The sequence below is a fragment of the Idiotropiscis lumnitzeri genome, chromosome 6 (assembly GCF_059441095.1).
Source record: "Idiotropiscis lumnitzeri isolate Australia: NSW breed Sydney's pygmy pipehorse chromosome 6, RoL_Ilum_1.0, whole genome shotgun sequence".
Taxonomy (NCBI): domain Eukaryota; kingdom Metazoa; phylum Chordata; class Actinopteri; order Syngnathiformes; family Syngnathidae; genus Idiotropiscis; species Idiotropiscis lumnitzeri.
Window position 1 is genome coordinate 4720878 of NC_142396.1, and position 17606 is coordinate 4738483.

Below are 17606 nucleotides of genomic sequence, written 5' to 3' on the forward strand. Positions count from 1 at the left end.
AGATAAGTACGCTGTAGTTCTCAGTCTTTGCACATTTTCATCTTTGAACATGTATGATGTATTTCGAGACTTATCGCTAAATTCACTCGACATCTTTAAGATACTAGCAGTCTCATAAAGTAAAAATACTTAATTGCTACACTTTAGGAGAATTTAGTGTTGACTAATGCAAATTAAATAATGAAAAATTAAAACAAACCATGAAATATTCTAAACACTCCGTTTTTGGAATATTTTTACTTCATTTAATATAAAAAGAGTCACTTTTGATCATTAAGCACAGAAATTGTCAACTACTTTCAGATTTCTACTACTTAATTATGACTTACTTTATATTCATTAGTTGAATGATTAAAAAATAAAAAGGGCTGGGATTATAAAAAAAATGACCGCATAGAGGTTGACTTGAGTGTATAGTTGTGAGGTTCTTGGTTCGATTTCTTGGATTTCTCTTTGCGGTGTGGGTTCATTTGAGTCAGCAGCAGTGGCGGTGCTTCACCACCAGGTGGCAGTTGGCGAGTCATGGACGTTCACGACGACTGCTCCGCTGCTCAACCATCAGACAATCTCACACACTTTTGACTCTGTGGTACACACTCCAATGCTATTACTCGCCACACAACATCAATACGATCACTTGAGTTACATTTGGCCACAGTTTGCTGACATCAGTCCAACATGCTGCTCAATAATTATGCCGCGCATGCTCCAGGCTGACTGACTGTCAGCTACACGCCGTGTAAGGCTTTTGTCATTTGTGCAATTCGGATTCTTTGTACACTTCACTTCATTAAATGCGAGAGCAAGAGAGCCTTTATCGCTAATTAAATATAAACACAAACGTCCTTATTGTTGCGCAATCATTTACATTACAATGCAAATTAACTGCCACTTTGTCAACGGCAAAAACAACGGCTTGAAAATGGAGGCGTGGCCAAAGACCACACAATCAAATCATGTGAAATGTGACACGATAGAATGAGAAGCCGCCAGGGACAAATCTCATCACTATTTGATCACACTCATTCAACTGCAAGGCTCTCACACACAATTCTGAAACACTCTCATTCAGATGACTGATTCATTCTCACGTGGACAGCTGAAACACTCTCATGCACACTCCTGAAACAATCTTGCACTCACTACTAACACATTCTCAGAAACACAGGGGAAATGCTCTCTCAAACTCCCCTACGCGCACACCTGAAATACTCTCATACGTCCTACTGAAACGCCCAAAAATTCTCACTCACACTCCTGAAACGCTCTCAGGTGCCCTACTGAAAGGTTCTCACACACTACTGAAACACTTACACAAACAAGTGAAACACTCTCACATAACACTACTGAAAACTCTCACCCTATATGGAAATATTCAGACAGAGTATATTGTAACACTCTCACACATATGCGCAAACACACACTCCCAGCGCTATAATGAATCACTGTCACACACACCAAACTCAAATGCTCTCACACTCTACTGAAATGCTCTCACATATACTACTGAACACAACAGAAACATTCTAACACAACCTAGTGAAAAACTCTCACACACACATTTGAAGCACTCTCACACCACTCGACTGAAAAGCTATCACACATATGGAAATATTCATACAGGGTATACTGTAACACTCTCATCACACACATGTGAAAACTCACACATACAAAACACTATTGTCTCATTCTCACACACTACAATGAATCACTCTCACACGCCAAACTGAAACGCTCTCACACTTTACTGAAAGGCTCTCATTCACACATCCGAAACAATCTCACATACACCCTTAAGTGAAAATGCTGTGTTTAAAGCCGCTTAAGTATTTATTCAATATCCTTGATATGATTGATAATGTACTAGTGGGCAGTAGTTACAACACATTGCACTGAACATTCTTAGTAATGAGGACAAAGAGCCGATTAGTACATGGACCTGAGAGATATGAAATAAATCCTCAAAAGGCTTTCTACAAGTGTTCAGCGTGCTCACAGGTGGCCACTCATGCCGGAAACGCAGCCTCGATCAAACTCTCTTCTGCTATTTCAGGACTCATTCCCGCATCGTCTACGGCTTCACAGGCGTACTAAATCGCCCAACATAGGCAGGAAATCAAACGCGCCCAAGAGCAGCTCATTATAATTCAAGTGACAGGTGTCAAGGAACGGCAGCATAGTCTGAAATCTCTTGCAACAAAGAAGAACAAAACCTGCTTTAAGTGTCAAGTGGGTGCAGGTGGAGACTGTGTGTCATCGGCAGGCATCATCACGCTCAAAGACGCAAATTAATTTCAAGTTATCTAGCACACTGGTTTTCATTTGACAAAACATGAATGGCAAACTTCCTTTGTCACTCGTTCCACTAACAATAACACAAGTCATGGCATAAAATTTCTTAATTTGGAGGTAAAGACAGTTATACGGTATCACTGTTTATTTTCGATAGTTACGAGTGTATCGTAAACCATACGACATGCTGCAAAATACAGTAGTACATTGACTTCAAAGTATCCCAAGTTATGTCGTTTTTTTCCCCCCTCATACCAGCAGAAATTTGAGGTCCAAGTGAACTTGCTAGAATGTGACCGCAACATGCGGGCTGGCAGCGAAAAGATTTTCTTTTGGTAAGCCTGTTCAGTTTAATGCGAACAAAGCAAAACGCCATAGACGGGTTAACAATGAGCACTTGTGGAGTGATGTCTGCTTCTATTCACTACACTTAATCAAACTTTTGTAACCTTGATGTTCAGTTTTATGTTCTCATCTACTTTGGTACAGTTGTCGTCAAGGGTTTGCTGAATGCACTCAGGTGCATCGTTTTGGAAATATTGGTTTTTATAATGGCTTTTTCATTGTGTAATTTAAAAATAATTTGGATAGCATAATAAAAAAAAAAAACAACTTTGTCTTTGTTTGAATAGAATTTGCTTCAGAGATCGAGACTGGAGATTGTATACTCTGAAGTTGGGCCTATCGATAGAGACTTTGATTGATTGATTACATTAGAATGAGCGGGTAACTTTGTAGCAGTTTTTCATTTACGACGAGACTGTCAACCAGGCCAACTTTGATATTAAAAGGGACGTATTACAAATAATGCATTGACGTTAACTTACATAGATTAACTCACTCTCTACCAGCCGAGTAAATAAAAAGAGATCTTTGACGTCTTTAGCCGTCAATGGCAGTAAATCATATTTCTTTGAGACATCTCTGAACTGACTTGTTTTCTTCATCCTCTTAGACAATTGATCCTTTTCTTACCAAAGCACGACATGTACTTTGGAGTAAAACGTATTTTATGGCCGCTTGTAGCCATGCATAGTCTTTGACCTTTTGATACCACACAAGCCTGCAGGTGGAAGAATCCTTAGTCAGAGGTCACACATCTGCCCAACGGGTGAGGACGAAAAGAATGTTTTCACTCCACACCCTCAAGTACTCGGATGACCTTTTTCTTTCACTTTCACTTCAGCAGCACTTTTGAGCAGACTTCAGATTATGCAATCAGTACCTTGACTTTTAACGACACTAATTTAAGTTCTTCCATTTTCTGGGGGTTTTGCTCTATGTTGGCCGTATCCGGTAGTTAGCAAGCATGCACTTCTCACCCGTTGACGGCCTCTGAATGAGCAATGTCGCTTCAGCTCCGACGGGGCACTCTTTGAGCATCTCCACCACACGGCCGTGCCCGGCCGCCGCCACTGGTTGCTGGTTCACCTCCAGGATCAGATCGCCCTCGATCAGGCCCGACGCCGCCTGTGAGCCCGGATCCAGCACCTGTGAGCCGCATATTCATGTTAGCCTCTGATGAACGGAATTATTTTGTGCTGTAAGTGCCATTATACCTGAAGTGTTTGCTTTATGATTGCTTAGTTTCGACGTTTTAATTCAGCACTTCATATTTTGTGGTATTTTATGGATTATTTTCAAATGGACCAACGCCATTAAAAATAGCATGGTATAAATAATGACTTTAAAAAAAAAAAAGCAATATTTTTTTCTATTGTACTATCTAATGCCCAGTGTGGAAAACCGCAGCTCTTGTCACAAATCATAACTCATTTGAATATGCAGATTGGGCTGAATGGAAAGTGGAGTGAGTTCAGTGCAATTTAATAGACTTTGCAGGCTGAGCTCATTTGGTTTGACTTATCTTTCGATAGTTTGCATAAACAAATTGAATTTTCATTACCTGCTGTTTTAAAATTGCTTCGGGTTTAGTGTTCAGGTAAGTTAGTTTCATTTTGGCAGAAAGACTTTTTCTTCTGGCCTTAATTTACAATCTAATACTTGTTTCATGAAATTGCTATGATTTATACCTATTCTTCCTGCTAGCAGTGACGAACTCAGGTAGAGAATCACTTGAGCACTGGATAAAATGTTACCCGCAACTTGCTGACCTGTTTGACTCGCTGGCCGGTAGGACTGTCAGCAATGGTGAACCCGAAGCCCTCCGCTCCTTTCACCATGGTAACCGTCAGCAACTCAGCCGCTTGCGCCGTCGCCCCGGCAACACCCGGCGTCCCCGAGGAGGCCATGGAAACGTTGTCGTCGTGCGGCGTGAGCGCTGACGACGAGCCGGGCGTGGTGGGCGGCAGCGAGGAGCCGTCAAGGTGGGTGTCCCCGGGATGAGACGTGCCGGCCTGCGCCAGCGCCTGAGCGGGCAGCTGGGAGCTCAGCGACAGATACTCCAGGTAAGGATCGTAGCTGCTGCGACCGTTCACCACCAGAGGGCGGTGCTCCATCCCGATGGGTGTCATGGAGCTGCTGGCCGCCGCGTTGGGGTCCTCGGGGTCGAAAGGCAGAGGGTAGCCCCTGCAGAGCACCAGGGTGACGCTTTGCCCGATGGGCACCGACTGAAAGAGCTTGACAACGTCGGCGTGCGTGGTACCCAGCACACAGATGTCATTCACGTAGACGATAACGTCACCTGGAGGAAACGAGGATGCACAACATCACTCATATTATGCGCAATTTATATTGAGTTTTTTGAATAAATAAAAAGCAATGAATCTCTTTGGCTATTTTGACCATTTTTTGCATATCAACGCTAGAGCACAGTGGTGCCTTGAGACACGAGTGACCCGATTTAAAGATTTCGCTATACGTGATTTTTTTGACTTTGTTGAGCAAAAATTTTCGGTACGAGCGCTGTACTGTGGCAGTGAACTCAACTCCCTTTACAACAAGAAGCAGTTTGGCTGTGACCAATTTCTGAAAAAAGACGACTCAAGCTGTTTACTGCCACTCCCAAATTTTAGATGCATATTTATAACAACCACATCACTTTAAATGGCCACTAGCTTAATGCTAACACATATGAGAAAATGTCTTCGATGTGCAAACAAATCCTCTGGCTTTTTGAACACAAACGACGCAGCAACTCATGTCGATCACCAATACAAAAATACACTCAAGCGTATATTCTTTATCATCTTTGAAAAATGGCCAATATTACTTCAGCTTACTGAGTCACTTAGTTGTGTGAACCTTTTCTTTGATCGTGTCTGTACGACTGAAACCTGATGTCCAATGCACACAAACCAGAATGAGAAAGCGGCGTTTGCATTTATTCAAATATGATTTGTGAACCAAGCGTTTTGACTGATGCGCATGGTCACCGAGGCAACACCACGCTACTATTTCTAATAGTGTCGAGGAAATTCTTCTCTTCTTAAATTTAAATTTGCCTTACATAAGAATATTATATGAAATTTTCCCAAGTCCAAAAATTGAAAAATTGATTTTCCATGCATTTCAACTGGCCATAAACAGTCACCATGGAGCCAAAAAACAGCATGTGATTGATATTTGTAAATATGTCAAGTTGGAAAATGGCCAAATGGTGAAACCGGATCTCTTTGTTTTCTTCCAAAGTCATGTTCAGATTCTTAAAGTGTGGGGAAGAGGTGACGAAAAGAGCCAGCTTGTCATTTTTCAAAACAGAAGACATCCGGCATTCTCTCAGTGAAATGAAATGAGAAAAAAAAAAAAAAAAAAAAAACAGACTTTCTGTGCGGTCTGGTAGCCATTGTGTTTGGGGAACACTCACATAAAAGTCTGCCGCAACGTGTTGGAGCAACATGATGTCCCGCTTAAGTGTCTCATAAAAACACAATATCAGTATGTTGGTAATGCCGGCAGATGACACACACGAGTGCGCGGGAGAGACGCAGAGGTGGGTGAGGGAGACGGTCGATGAAACTTTGTGAATATCTCGTACAAACAGCTCGGCATCTGCAGGGAGAGCCTCTGTGGAAATGTCACAATTGACACGATGACAGACGTGCGGATCAACTGTTGGGAGTCGCGTCTCGTGCACAATGCAGCAGAAGGTTGAACGTCCCTTCGGGTGGAACTATGAAAAGCCTCATCTTTGACTTTATGTGGCGGTGACGGTGCGCACAGGGAGGATGCTCATCAGTGATGCCTGAATAACACTCGGCTGGAGTCTTTATTCATCCTTTTCAACTTATTGAAGTCTTCAAATCACTTCATACGACAAAAAGATGCACAAGCTTGCCAGAGCTCATTAAATTCACCTTCAACGGCACCGCGATAATTAACTTTTTTCAAATGTATGCTCATGTATTGAGTGTAACACGGCAAGAAATGAAATGTGAAGAAAAATATACTTTCTTAAATTTAACTTAAATTTTTTTTTTTTTTTTTTTTGCTTAAAATAAAATTGTTCGATGAGATAATTCTTCTAATTACTTACTTGCAGTCTTGGCATTGAGTGTTAATAGCTAGTTTGAAATACTGTAACGCTTAAAAACTATTTCTCTTTATTCAGATTTAACACGTGATTAACTATAATAACTAATTATAATAACAATTAAAGTTGAACAAATCTATCACATTTTTAAAAAATCATATTTTAAGAGAATTGTCGAATACATTTAAGCATTTTTTTCATGATGTTCGAGTTTTGTCACATTATTTATTCACAAAGCTCATTTTCCTTCTTATGGCCGACGGGTTCGCATGTTTGCTTCACACATCAGAGGTGCGGGTTTCGAGCGGGCTTGTGGCCTTCCTGTGTGGCGTTTATGCAAAGAAAATAGCTGTAAAAATTACAGCTTGAAAAGTGACAATATTTTCTTGTTTATATGATAAAAATGCAAATTTCAAGACCGTTAAGATTGATATAGGTTAAGTATTATTTTCTTATTTTTCAAAATCTTGGTCCAGTAAAATTTTCTTCTTCTGTTGGCAGATAATTTTGTTTATTTTAGGTATTATTTTTCTTAATTTAATATATATATTTTTATATATATTTTGGGGTTGATATTGGAGATTTAATGCATAATGCGACCGGGGCATTTATATAGCGGAGAGAAGTCAAAATAAAAATTTTCTTCACCCTCGAATAATACATAAACTTATAAAATATTGTGAATTAATTAAAAAAAAAAAATTCTTTTATCTGTGTGGCCCAGTCCAAAGTGGCCCGAGAACGGGGTTGCGGCCTGGCGATTGGGGACAACTGTTGTAATTAAGTGTCATAATGTACGGATATTGAAAGCCTGCCAAACTCTCTTTGGTGTGCCTGGATTGAACTCATCCTCACGGAGTTGTCAAAAAAATTGTGGAGGGATTGTTGGGAGTGAAATACTTCATGACGGCAACAGCGGACGATCTCCGCAGTCATTTGTATGTGCGGACATTTATGGATTTTTGCTTTAAAGTCGCAGTCCCATGAATGTGCTTGCCTCAAATCCTCTACTTCACACCACTGGAGGCCCTCGCCGCGTACGCACACACACGATCACACACAAACACAAACATATATGTCACATGCATCATCACGCGCAATCCCTAAGAGCAATGTCGCTCAGCTCAAATAGGCCAGCTAATCTCAGCCAGGGAGCGCCCGCGTGCGTGTGCGTCCGTGCCGTGCGCGTTGTCGTGTGTGTGTGTGCGTGTGTGTGCCTGTGAGCAGCTCTGGCAATGTCACAGAGGGGAAAGCAGCAAGTTGCGGAGAAAGAAAATCAGAACAGAGAGAGGGGGCGGGAGGAGGAGGAGGAGGGGGGGATTTGCAGAGGAAAAAGCTGACAAACCGGAAAGGAGGGATGCAGGGAGAAGGAATAAAAGTCAAGAAGCGCAAAGAGGCAGGACGAAGACGGGGGAAAAAAAAAAAACACGCACTGAGGCTGAGAAAGCAGAAGACAAGTGTCAGACGACATGCAACGATATGGAGACAATGAAGTCTAAGTCACAAAGACAAAAAAAAAAAAAATAAGAAGATCAAAGAGAGATTGAGGCCAGATAAAAGAGAGCGAGCGAGAGATGAAAGCAAAAGAAGAACGGAGGATGCAGGAAGGAGGTTTAAACGAGCAGTTTAGGCAGCGAGCGAGCGAGAGACTGGGCGTGAGGCCAGCTCGCGAGTTCACAGGAGTGCAAAGCGCAAACAGCCACGAGCGCTCTGCCTTTGACGAGCATCGTCATCATCCCGCCCGCGTTGGAGCTTTGCTAACGGTGCTAATTTGCTTGCTTTGCACAGGTGGGGGATGTGAGTCATGTCACTTGACGGGCTTTCACAACTTCGCAGTAAGCCGTAGTAACGTGAGCTGTTCTTCGTAGAGGATAAAGAATTTATCCGGGAGTATTCTTATATTGTCTGTCTACGTGTTGCTCCAGCGTTTTTGTTCAAATATCCGTAGCTTGAAGGGTTATAACACCAGGATGCTTTTTTTTTTTTCTTTCCGAACACAAAGCTATGTGATTTGGTTGAACGCATAATGTGTAACTCTTTGTTTTATGTTTAGTTTGAACAGTAAACCTCAGAACATTAGCAATCCAGATGAATACTGAGATCAGAACGGTATCTTTGCAAATGCAGAATTGTTACAGTTTTTCCCCTTCCTAAGCCCGCTGACGTCCATGACCCAGTAACTTCAGTCACATCAGCTTTTTACATCATTTCATTTCATGAACTCTACCTGACTCACAAGAGCAAAAATATCCCAAAAATTTAACAAGCTGCTGGCAACAGTGTGTGTGCGTGCGCGCGTGTGTGTGTGTGTGTCTGGGGCTTCATTAGTTGAATAAAGTAGTAAAAGAAAAACCAAATTTAGTTACACTGATTGCTAGTTTGTGGAATGATGAAATCCAACTCTGGCGCGTTTGGGGAGGCATGATTGATGAAGAAGCGCCGTGCAGCCCGATTAGGTTGTAAAAGTAAACACATCCGTTTAGAAGCTACTGCAAGTGAATTTGTACATATGTTGGAATGTAGCATAGCTAAATTTGATTTTGTCCTCTTTGGTCAAATTTGTGCCTCTATTTTTTTTGTCTGATTTGTTCCATTTTTTTTGGGGGGGGGGGACAGTTTTTTTTTTTTTTTTTTTTTTTTTTAAAGTTTGTCATTTCTGAACACCAGATTTTTGCATGTTTTTTTTTTTGCTTAATTTATTTTTCTTCTTTCTTGACACACTTTTTTGGGGGTTCTTGGCTAGTTATTTATATATATATATATATATATATATATATATATATATATATATATATATATAATTTTTTAAAGATTTCTGTCCTTTTTTAATGACTTCCTGATAGCTGTTCACATTATTTCTATTCAATATGATGGTATGGGGCGCAGAATGAACATTTTGACTGACAAATTGCGATGCAAACCCGCTTATTTTGATCCTTGTATATCACATGACAAAACAACACGACTTTATTTATATAGCGCATTTCACAACAATGTATCGTTACGCCCCTTCCACACACTACAGTAGTTCATTTCGCTCCGCCGTAACCTTGAAATGTTCAAAACAGAGGACCCATGTACATACAGCACAACTGTGGCTGCCCTTAAATTAATTTGGAATCAAATCTATACAAAGCAAGCTGCCTGTTGTGAATTCGATTTCAAACGGTGAACCTTAGTGTGTTGGCAAAGTGACAATGCACGGCACAACCTGATTGTGATGCTTCTCCTGCTGGGGCCCACCGAGCCTCCTAAGTGGCGCGCATTACCAAAAATGAAGAGAAATATGTATTTGCACAACAAAACACAGCATGACACCCATTGCGATGAAGTGTTTAATTTTAGATTCTGCCCAACAGATGCAAGACTTTAAGACCCCGTAAATAAAATTCAGAGATTTGTTTTTAAACACATTATACATGTTAAGAAGATAATTGCAGAAGATTGCAAAGACCGAGAAATATTTAATACTCAATTGTGGAGTATAGTGCTTATTCGTAATTTCTTATTTCGTGTGGCTAAAATGGTGGCTTGTAATGTATTTTGTCATCCGCGTTTCTTTCCTTTCATTTTCATTAGAGGTTATCGTCTCCAGTTTGCTAGCTATAAACGTCTACCCGCAGAAAATAAATCTTCTCTTTAGCTGACTAGCCTGGCTGCTTCAGAGCGCCTCATTGTCGGCTGAGAGTGTGATCATGTCCCGGCAAAAAGGCTAAAATGTTGTCAGCCTATGTGTGGGTTGAAGTTTCAGGCTGCCGTGGCCTGTTTCGAGTGCCTCATTGTCACAGTTTATTTTTACAATCATTTTCCAGCCGCATTTTAAATGCTTTAATTACTTTGACCTTAATTTGTCCTTTTCCAAAATGTGTGTTTTGTAAATAAGAATTTTGTTCTTAATCAGTTTTGCCTGGCTAGATATAGTTAATAATAAAATAAAATAAAATAAAATAAAATAAAATAAAATAAAATGTAATTTTTTTTCTGAACGTAGCTCGTTTGTTATAAACGCTCCTCTGTGGTGCATCACATTTAAAAGACATATTTATTTTGACTTTACAGGCACTTGAAGAGAGCGTTGGATTACCTGTGTCCATCTTTCCGTCCTGAGCAGCCGGCCCATCTGGAATGACGCTCTTCACTTGCAGGAATTCGTCGGGCTCATCACCTCCAATTATTGTGAAGCCAAATCCCATGTTGCTCTTCTGTAGGCCCGTAGACAGAAATGTGCCTTTCAATTGGGTCGGGTCCCTCGTGAACAGCGGCTTTTCTGCGGGAGAAAGAGAGCGAAGCCTCAGGTTGATAGTATTTCTTGTACAGTTGCGTCGTATGTAAAAGATCTCAAAGTGCTTTTTTTTCTTTTTTGAGAGGGGCATCCATCAAATTGGTGGTTTGTGTATAAAATTAGTTCTCTTGCGCACCGATTACTTTGCTGCCAGATTTTGTGCAACTTTCTCCACAACATTAGTGAGTCATTGGGATCTTATTTTGGAATGGTCTAGCACACCCTTATCTTGTTGCCTGGCTCAGCGCACTGAAGGCCTTCGGGCTGATCGTGTTCTCAGTCGTCTAAAACCCGCCTGCTGTTCTCTCTACTCGACCCTGTTCTTAGTGACATTGCGAAAATGCCCTGTCTGATACGTTTTCACCAAGGCTGCTCCGTGCATTATGGACAGTTGAATGGAGGAAACTTGGCTTTTGTTGGTTGTTGAATACATTTCACATTTAATGGGAAATGCTTCATCAGTTCTAAATTGTCGGTGCGGAGAATTCGTTTTTATGTCTCTGGTGGGTGTGTCCCATGAGGGCGGTTGTTGTTGTCGCCAGGTGTGGTTGGTAACAGGAGTTTTTTTTTTTGTCCTACTGGGCCCGAGACAAGGAGAAGCAGAGCACCCCAAAAATATGATGGATGAAAGCTGTCTTTTATGAAATGACGTCTAAAATAAATCCTAAATAACTTAAATATTCCACCTCTTGGATTAAAGGTGAAATGATTGACAGATTAGACTATTGCAGTCACTTCCATTCAACTTGTGCAGATTAAGTCGACCTAGATAACTGAGAAGCTACACAGACTCTTGATTTTGGAAAATGTGTTTTTCTGTACAATTCTGTGATGATATTTTTGATGGATACAAATAGAACAAAAATCGGCGGTGAATCAAATGAAAATGTACCACGAACAGATTTGGCACACTGTTGGTGAGCATGTCACATAACCTACTAAGATTCCAGCCTAATTGGCAACAGGAGTAAAAATAAAATGGCGGCAACAGCATCAGCAATGACAGTTTCCCATGTTTGAAATGATGGATTTATTTTTGTAAGCAGAAAACTTAAAAAAAAAAAAATAAATTAGATAAAGGATGTGGCAACCATCATTTTGGGGAAGCCAGCAGCTGGATAAAAGCCTATTTTTTTATTATTATTATTTTTTTTAACTCATCCAGAATTGGATGAATATGCTCAACTCGCTGAACATAATTTTAAAAGTCAGGACAAAACACACAGAAACTGGCAGAGAATTAAAGTTGTCCCACCTAGGTGATATGGCATGACTCCTTCTTGTGACTGGCTCCAAGTCAGCCCTTAGATCATTCATTCGGATGCCCCAAAATTGCATTAATCAGTAGACAATGTCTATATGATTTTGGTCTCTACAAACTGACAAATGTTTACTTGAGCGGAGACGATCCATTCTCTCAGTGGCCTCTCATTCTGCCTACATGTCCTCCGAATCACAATAAGCGCAGTCAGTTCCCATTTACACCTGCCTTTCAGACACTGGATTCAAAGATGCAAAATCTGCCAGCATAATTTGTCTCAGGTTTGATACATCCCGTAGCATCTACTCCCGCCAGTATTTCTCACATTTGGATAGAAACGTGCAAAATGAATTGCTCGGTTATTAGTAAATCAGGCCCTTTGAGTTATGTTTGAACAAGTGTTCCACACAATGTAATATCAGCATGCAGTGTACCTCTATATATGGTGGGCAGCGGGAGAGCGGAGAGGCCCTGACTCTGCATCTGCCTCTGCTGCTCAATGCGCCTCTTTGCTTCCAGGACTGGATTCTCAAACTGAGTCCTGCGATTGATGTGACTGCAAAGAACATTGAACGTATCATAATCATAGCGATATAGGACAGGCAAGTCAATGAGATTAAAAAAAAATAAATAATTAATGCTTTTTCTATGCCACCACAATGGATTTAAAATGGTGCAGTGTTTTCACAACATGACATTTACGGAATGACAGTAATGTTATGCACATTAATCCTCAATCTTCAAGGGTCTCAAGAGTATGAAGGTTAAGTGTCACTTTAAATATAACCAAACGTTTTATTTCGTTGGAGGATCAACTTCTTGCAAATCATGAACAGTCAGAAAAAGCAAGCAGACTTTTGTATGAGAGGCGGGTGAGTCATTTCGCCTTTTTTTTTTTTGTAATTTACCTTAATAATGTATAATATAAGAATAATGATGAAATTCCGTGCATCACCATTAGGACTTCAGACTTTTTGTGTTCGACGCAAAGGTAATGATAGTCGAATCAACATCGATTAATTGATGACGTACTCTGTGGTTTAGGCCACACCCCCTAACTCTTTCATCCAATCACATTCCGACACCTTCACTGCCTCAGTCAGAAATCTAACAGCAATTCATGGGACACAAATGTTACATCGCTACTCGCTACAGTATATAATAATGATAGATAATGTACAAAAATGACGTCCCTGTTTTTAATTCCAAAGCACATGATTGGTTATTAAACGACTTAAGGGCATGAATAAGTCTCTTTGCGCAGTGGTTCAATTGAAGCATTTGTTTAGTTAATCTGTATAATATACAGTACAAGATTCACTTTTTGAACCTAACTACTGAAATAAATGACTTTTAAATGATATTCAAATGTATTGCGATGCACCTGCAGGCTACTGTATATTTCCTGCAAAACCGGTAAATCCTCAAGGCAATTTGTGGCTACAGCCAAAGGGCTTTAAAAAAAAAAATCCACTCTTTAAATATTGCAGCATTAAATAAACTTTTCACATTTAGATAATCCGCGTTGATTTCGATTCTCCCGAAAGAGTTTTGACAAATGTGCATTGTGACGGCAAAGACAAGTGAGAACAAAAAGTCCCTCCGAATTCATAAGGATGCAAACAATGGAATGGTAGCTTTGGTCGTTGCGACTTACTCCACGTAGTAGCTGCCATAGATGGGGTCATCGATCTTCTCCCAGCCATAGGGCAGCTCTGAGGTGGGGGGGGGGGGGGAGGTGGTCGGGGGACACACACACAAGGGAATTGAAGTCAGTTTAATGGCGTGAGCAGCAGAACAAAACAAAACACTCGAGCCACTAAAAGGAGACAACAAGCATCTGAGGTCACGAGCGTGCATTCCCACTGTCATTTTTCATACTCTGAAAATAAAAATAATTTGTGTTTGTGCTTCAGTGGGGATTGGGCATAAACACTCCGTTCTGCAGTTCAGTATGTGACTTTGAATGTGTATGGCTTTAAAAGGCGGGGCCAGCCAGGACTGTTGAGTGAATTGCGAGTCAGCGAATGCTATTAGCTCAGGCTAGCTAGTCCGTGCGTTCAATCCTTGGACGTCATTTGCGGCCATCTCGTGTACGAATGTGTTTGAGTGTTTATTTTTGGTCACTAAAATGACTGAAAGTGCGTCAGTGGTTGTAACTATCTGTGATTACTAACGGGGGCATTTCAAAGTGTTTTAGTGGTGGTAAGCTATATCAAATCAGCTAATGGTTTTAATTGTGTCGGCTTGCAGATGTGCTATTTCACAAGCCAGTTCTGCTGTACAGTACACACATTGCGCTCTATCTTCTTTTCTTGGTGCAAAATGAGACCAAATTTCTGGCAACTCGGGCTGCAATTAATTAATTAATTTATAATCAATTAATCATTTTAATAATGGATTAATTTGTTTTTATCATTGTTTTCAATTAATATAAAAACTGAATCGCAAATTCCGATCCTTTATTCCAAAACAGAACATAATTTCAAATTCACAGCGCAGAAAATGCACAAACATCAATTGATTGCTTGATTATGATTCAGTTACAGGTTTTGGTCCGTCACATGTCCGGAAAAAAGGCAAAAATGGAAATCATTGTTTTTCACGGTAAAAGCAAATGTTTGGAAATGTACTACTTAAAAATGAACACAAAGACAATGAGTCGGCTTTCAGGGAGAACGACAGAAATCGGTAAATATTGACGAAATTCCGAAGATTTGGACAATTTCGAGTTAAACAAGGTCTCTAGACTATTAATTGATAATCAAAACAGTTGTATATTAACTGATGTTGCACCACTAGCATCTTTTGACAGCTAAAACTATGTAAAACATTTAATAAATGTAATTAAATTTAAGACTACCTGTACTTCAGACTTCGCATTTCCAAAATAAAAAATAAATAAATACATTAAATAAATAAATACTTTTCCCCTTCAAATATATTATATATTTATTTAAATCACACACAATCCAATGAAAGTTGTTTGTTGTGCTCATCTCTGTCATCATAATGCAAATGTGCAATCCAGTAATAGCAAATTTGTAAAATAAAGTACTTGCATTTATTCCCTCATAATACAGAACATCACTTTGCATTGTGACTGCGACAATTTTAAAGACCTATGAACAGTGGATTTAAGGATTAAGTCAAATTTTTTTAGTATAATTAGGGCCTTTTTTTGGGGGAAAGTCTTAATTTGAGGATCCGCAGATCCCCAGTGTAAAAATATATTAAAAATGATCACTCAATTAACTGTCTGTTAAGTAACTCAATCAAACACACGTCCTTGTTCTGCAGCACAAATTGTTCTCGGTTAAAGAAACGCGTACTAAGCGCGTCGTTACATTTGTCTCACAGCCTCCCACTCTCCTTTGGCCTTCCAGCTTCTCCGTGTGTTAATTGTCTTTTCCTCACTGCCGTCTATCCTTTCTCCCATTTATCTCGCTTTTACTGCCCTCGGATAAAGTGGGTCAAAGCGCAGCTAAAATGCTCTGTCCTGCGTTTCACCTCTAGCCAACAAGACAACAGAATAGGATGCAAGTGCAGCGAACCCCACTATATCCCGGTTCATGGTTGGCCGCCCTGCTTTATGACTGATTTTTTTTTCTGTGTGTGCTTGCAAGCAAGTCAGAAATCTAAGTTACACGCTTTTAGCGTCATACCAAATCAGGTCTACAGCTCTACTAATTCAGGAAGAATAGCAAAAAGAGGCAGAGAAGGTCCTCTACTAAGCTCCAGTAATCGTCGTTCCTACACCGAAGAGAGATGATACTGTGTGGGAGCATTCGGCAATATATGTTCACATTAGGCTTGGGAAAGAGAATAAAAAAAAAAATAAATAAAATCAAAAAAAGGTTTCATAAAACATTTTGATGTTTAATTCCCTTTTGTTTAATGTGTCAGTTTTACTGGGAGTGACAAAAACACGCTTTGTTTCTTTGGAGACCCGTGTCACCGAGAAAGCTTTTATTTTCCTCAAAGTGATATGATACGATAGTGTTCATCTCTTGTCAGCAAGAGCAGGGCACTAAGAATACTTCAAAAAGTGTGTTTTAACAAGTGCTTTAATAAGGGCAATGAAGGAATAGAGCATGAGAGGGTGTTATGTTGCGTATCATGATGGCTACAATCACATTCATGATGATACACAGGAAATATCACAACTTGTGATTGGTTTTATCAGAATTTAATTAACAGTAATTACAAATGATAATTTTTTTATTTAATATGTTATTCAGCCCCGCCAACACAAATAATTCCACATTTAGCATGATTGCTAATTGGCTGATTGACCATTATGTCCGGTACGTTGTTATGAATTCCACTTGATTCTTGGTAACGCATCAGAAGTGTCTGAATGTAAACTCTACAATCAATCAATAAAAGAAAATAGCGCTTACTAGCAACACATTGTTAAAGTTCTGCCATCTTGTCAAAATGCAGATTGATGATTTGCTATCGTACCGACCGCAAGCTAGCGAGCTCGCAAGCTAGTTCGTTAGCCTTATTTCTGACAGCCATAGAAACAAGTGTAAAACTAACAATCAACTAATACAAAGTGGAATTTGTTGAGTTTCCTCTTTTTCAACCTCTGAATGTTAATATACGCCAAATTAACGGTTGTTAAAAGTCCCGGTGCCGTTGCGTAGTTTATTATAATTCATTAAAGGACTCCATTTAATTACTTGGTCACAACTATGACTTTATGAAATCCAAACGTATTCAAAGCGTGAGGAATGGGAAAATTATGAGGTCTACATTGCGCATGGGTGTGGAAGGATCTAATCGCCGGCAATCAACAGGGGTTCACTGTATGCGGCTGTATGAAGCATTTAGGATGAATTTTGGTTAAGCGCTCACTCGGCGGGATGAGGAAGACAACGAGGGGATTGACCTTGCACTTTTACGCGCAAGTAAACATAGAAAAATGCCCATCCGCACCCACAGCCCATCTGTTCAAGCTGCTCTGCTCCCACACAAGCATACGCTACTAATTCAGCACTTGTGATAAGCATCCATCAGACATTTTTTTTTTCCGAAGAGTTCATCTTCCTCCCCTAAAATGTAACACCCCTAGAATTGTGTACTCCGATTAAAAATATGCCTCTTAAAGCACACGGGGACTTCAATTTAGTGTATTTTGCATTTTCTTTGGTTTTATGACGATTTATTGTATAATATATAATATAATAATATATATAACACACTCACACACACACACATATATAGCTCGATGGCCTCATGGCACAGAGGGTGCAGGGTTCGATTCCGGCCCCGGCCTTCCCGCGTGGAGTTTGCATGTTCTCCCCCGTGCCTGCGTGGGTTGTGATGCCCAA

The 17606-nt window shown here is 40.1% G+C and overlaps 1 protein-coding gene across 6 annotated transcripts in view; it reads right to left on the reverse strand.

The window, feature by feature from the left end:
• Positions 1-17606, reverse strand: part of magi2b (membrane associated guanylate kinase, WW and PDZ domain containing 2b) — a 101719-nt gene that overhangs the window by 19654 nt on the left and 64459 nt on the right. For all 6 annotated transcript variants that reach the window (XM_088297973.1, XM_088297974.1, XM_088297971.1 and 3 more), the window contains exons 7-11: positions 13925-13982; positions 12702-12823; positions 10809-10991; positions 4407-4936; positions 3615-3783 (exon numbers count right to left, since the gene is read on the reverse strand). In XM_088297973.1, the coding sequence (XP_088154099.1) occupies positions 3615-3783; positions 4407-4936; positions 10809-10991; positions 12702-12823; positions 13925-13982 (1062 nt within the window). The remainder of the gene's footprint in view (positions 1-3614; positions 3784-4406; positions 4937-10808; positions 10992-12701; positions 12824-13924; positions 13983-17606) is intronic.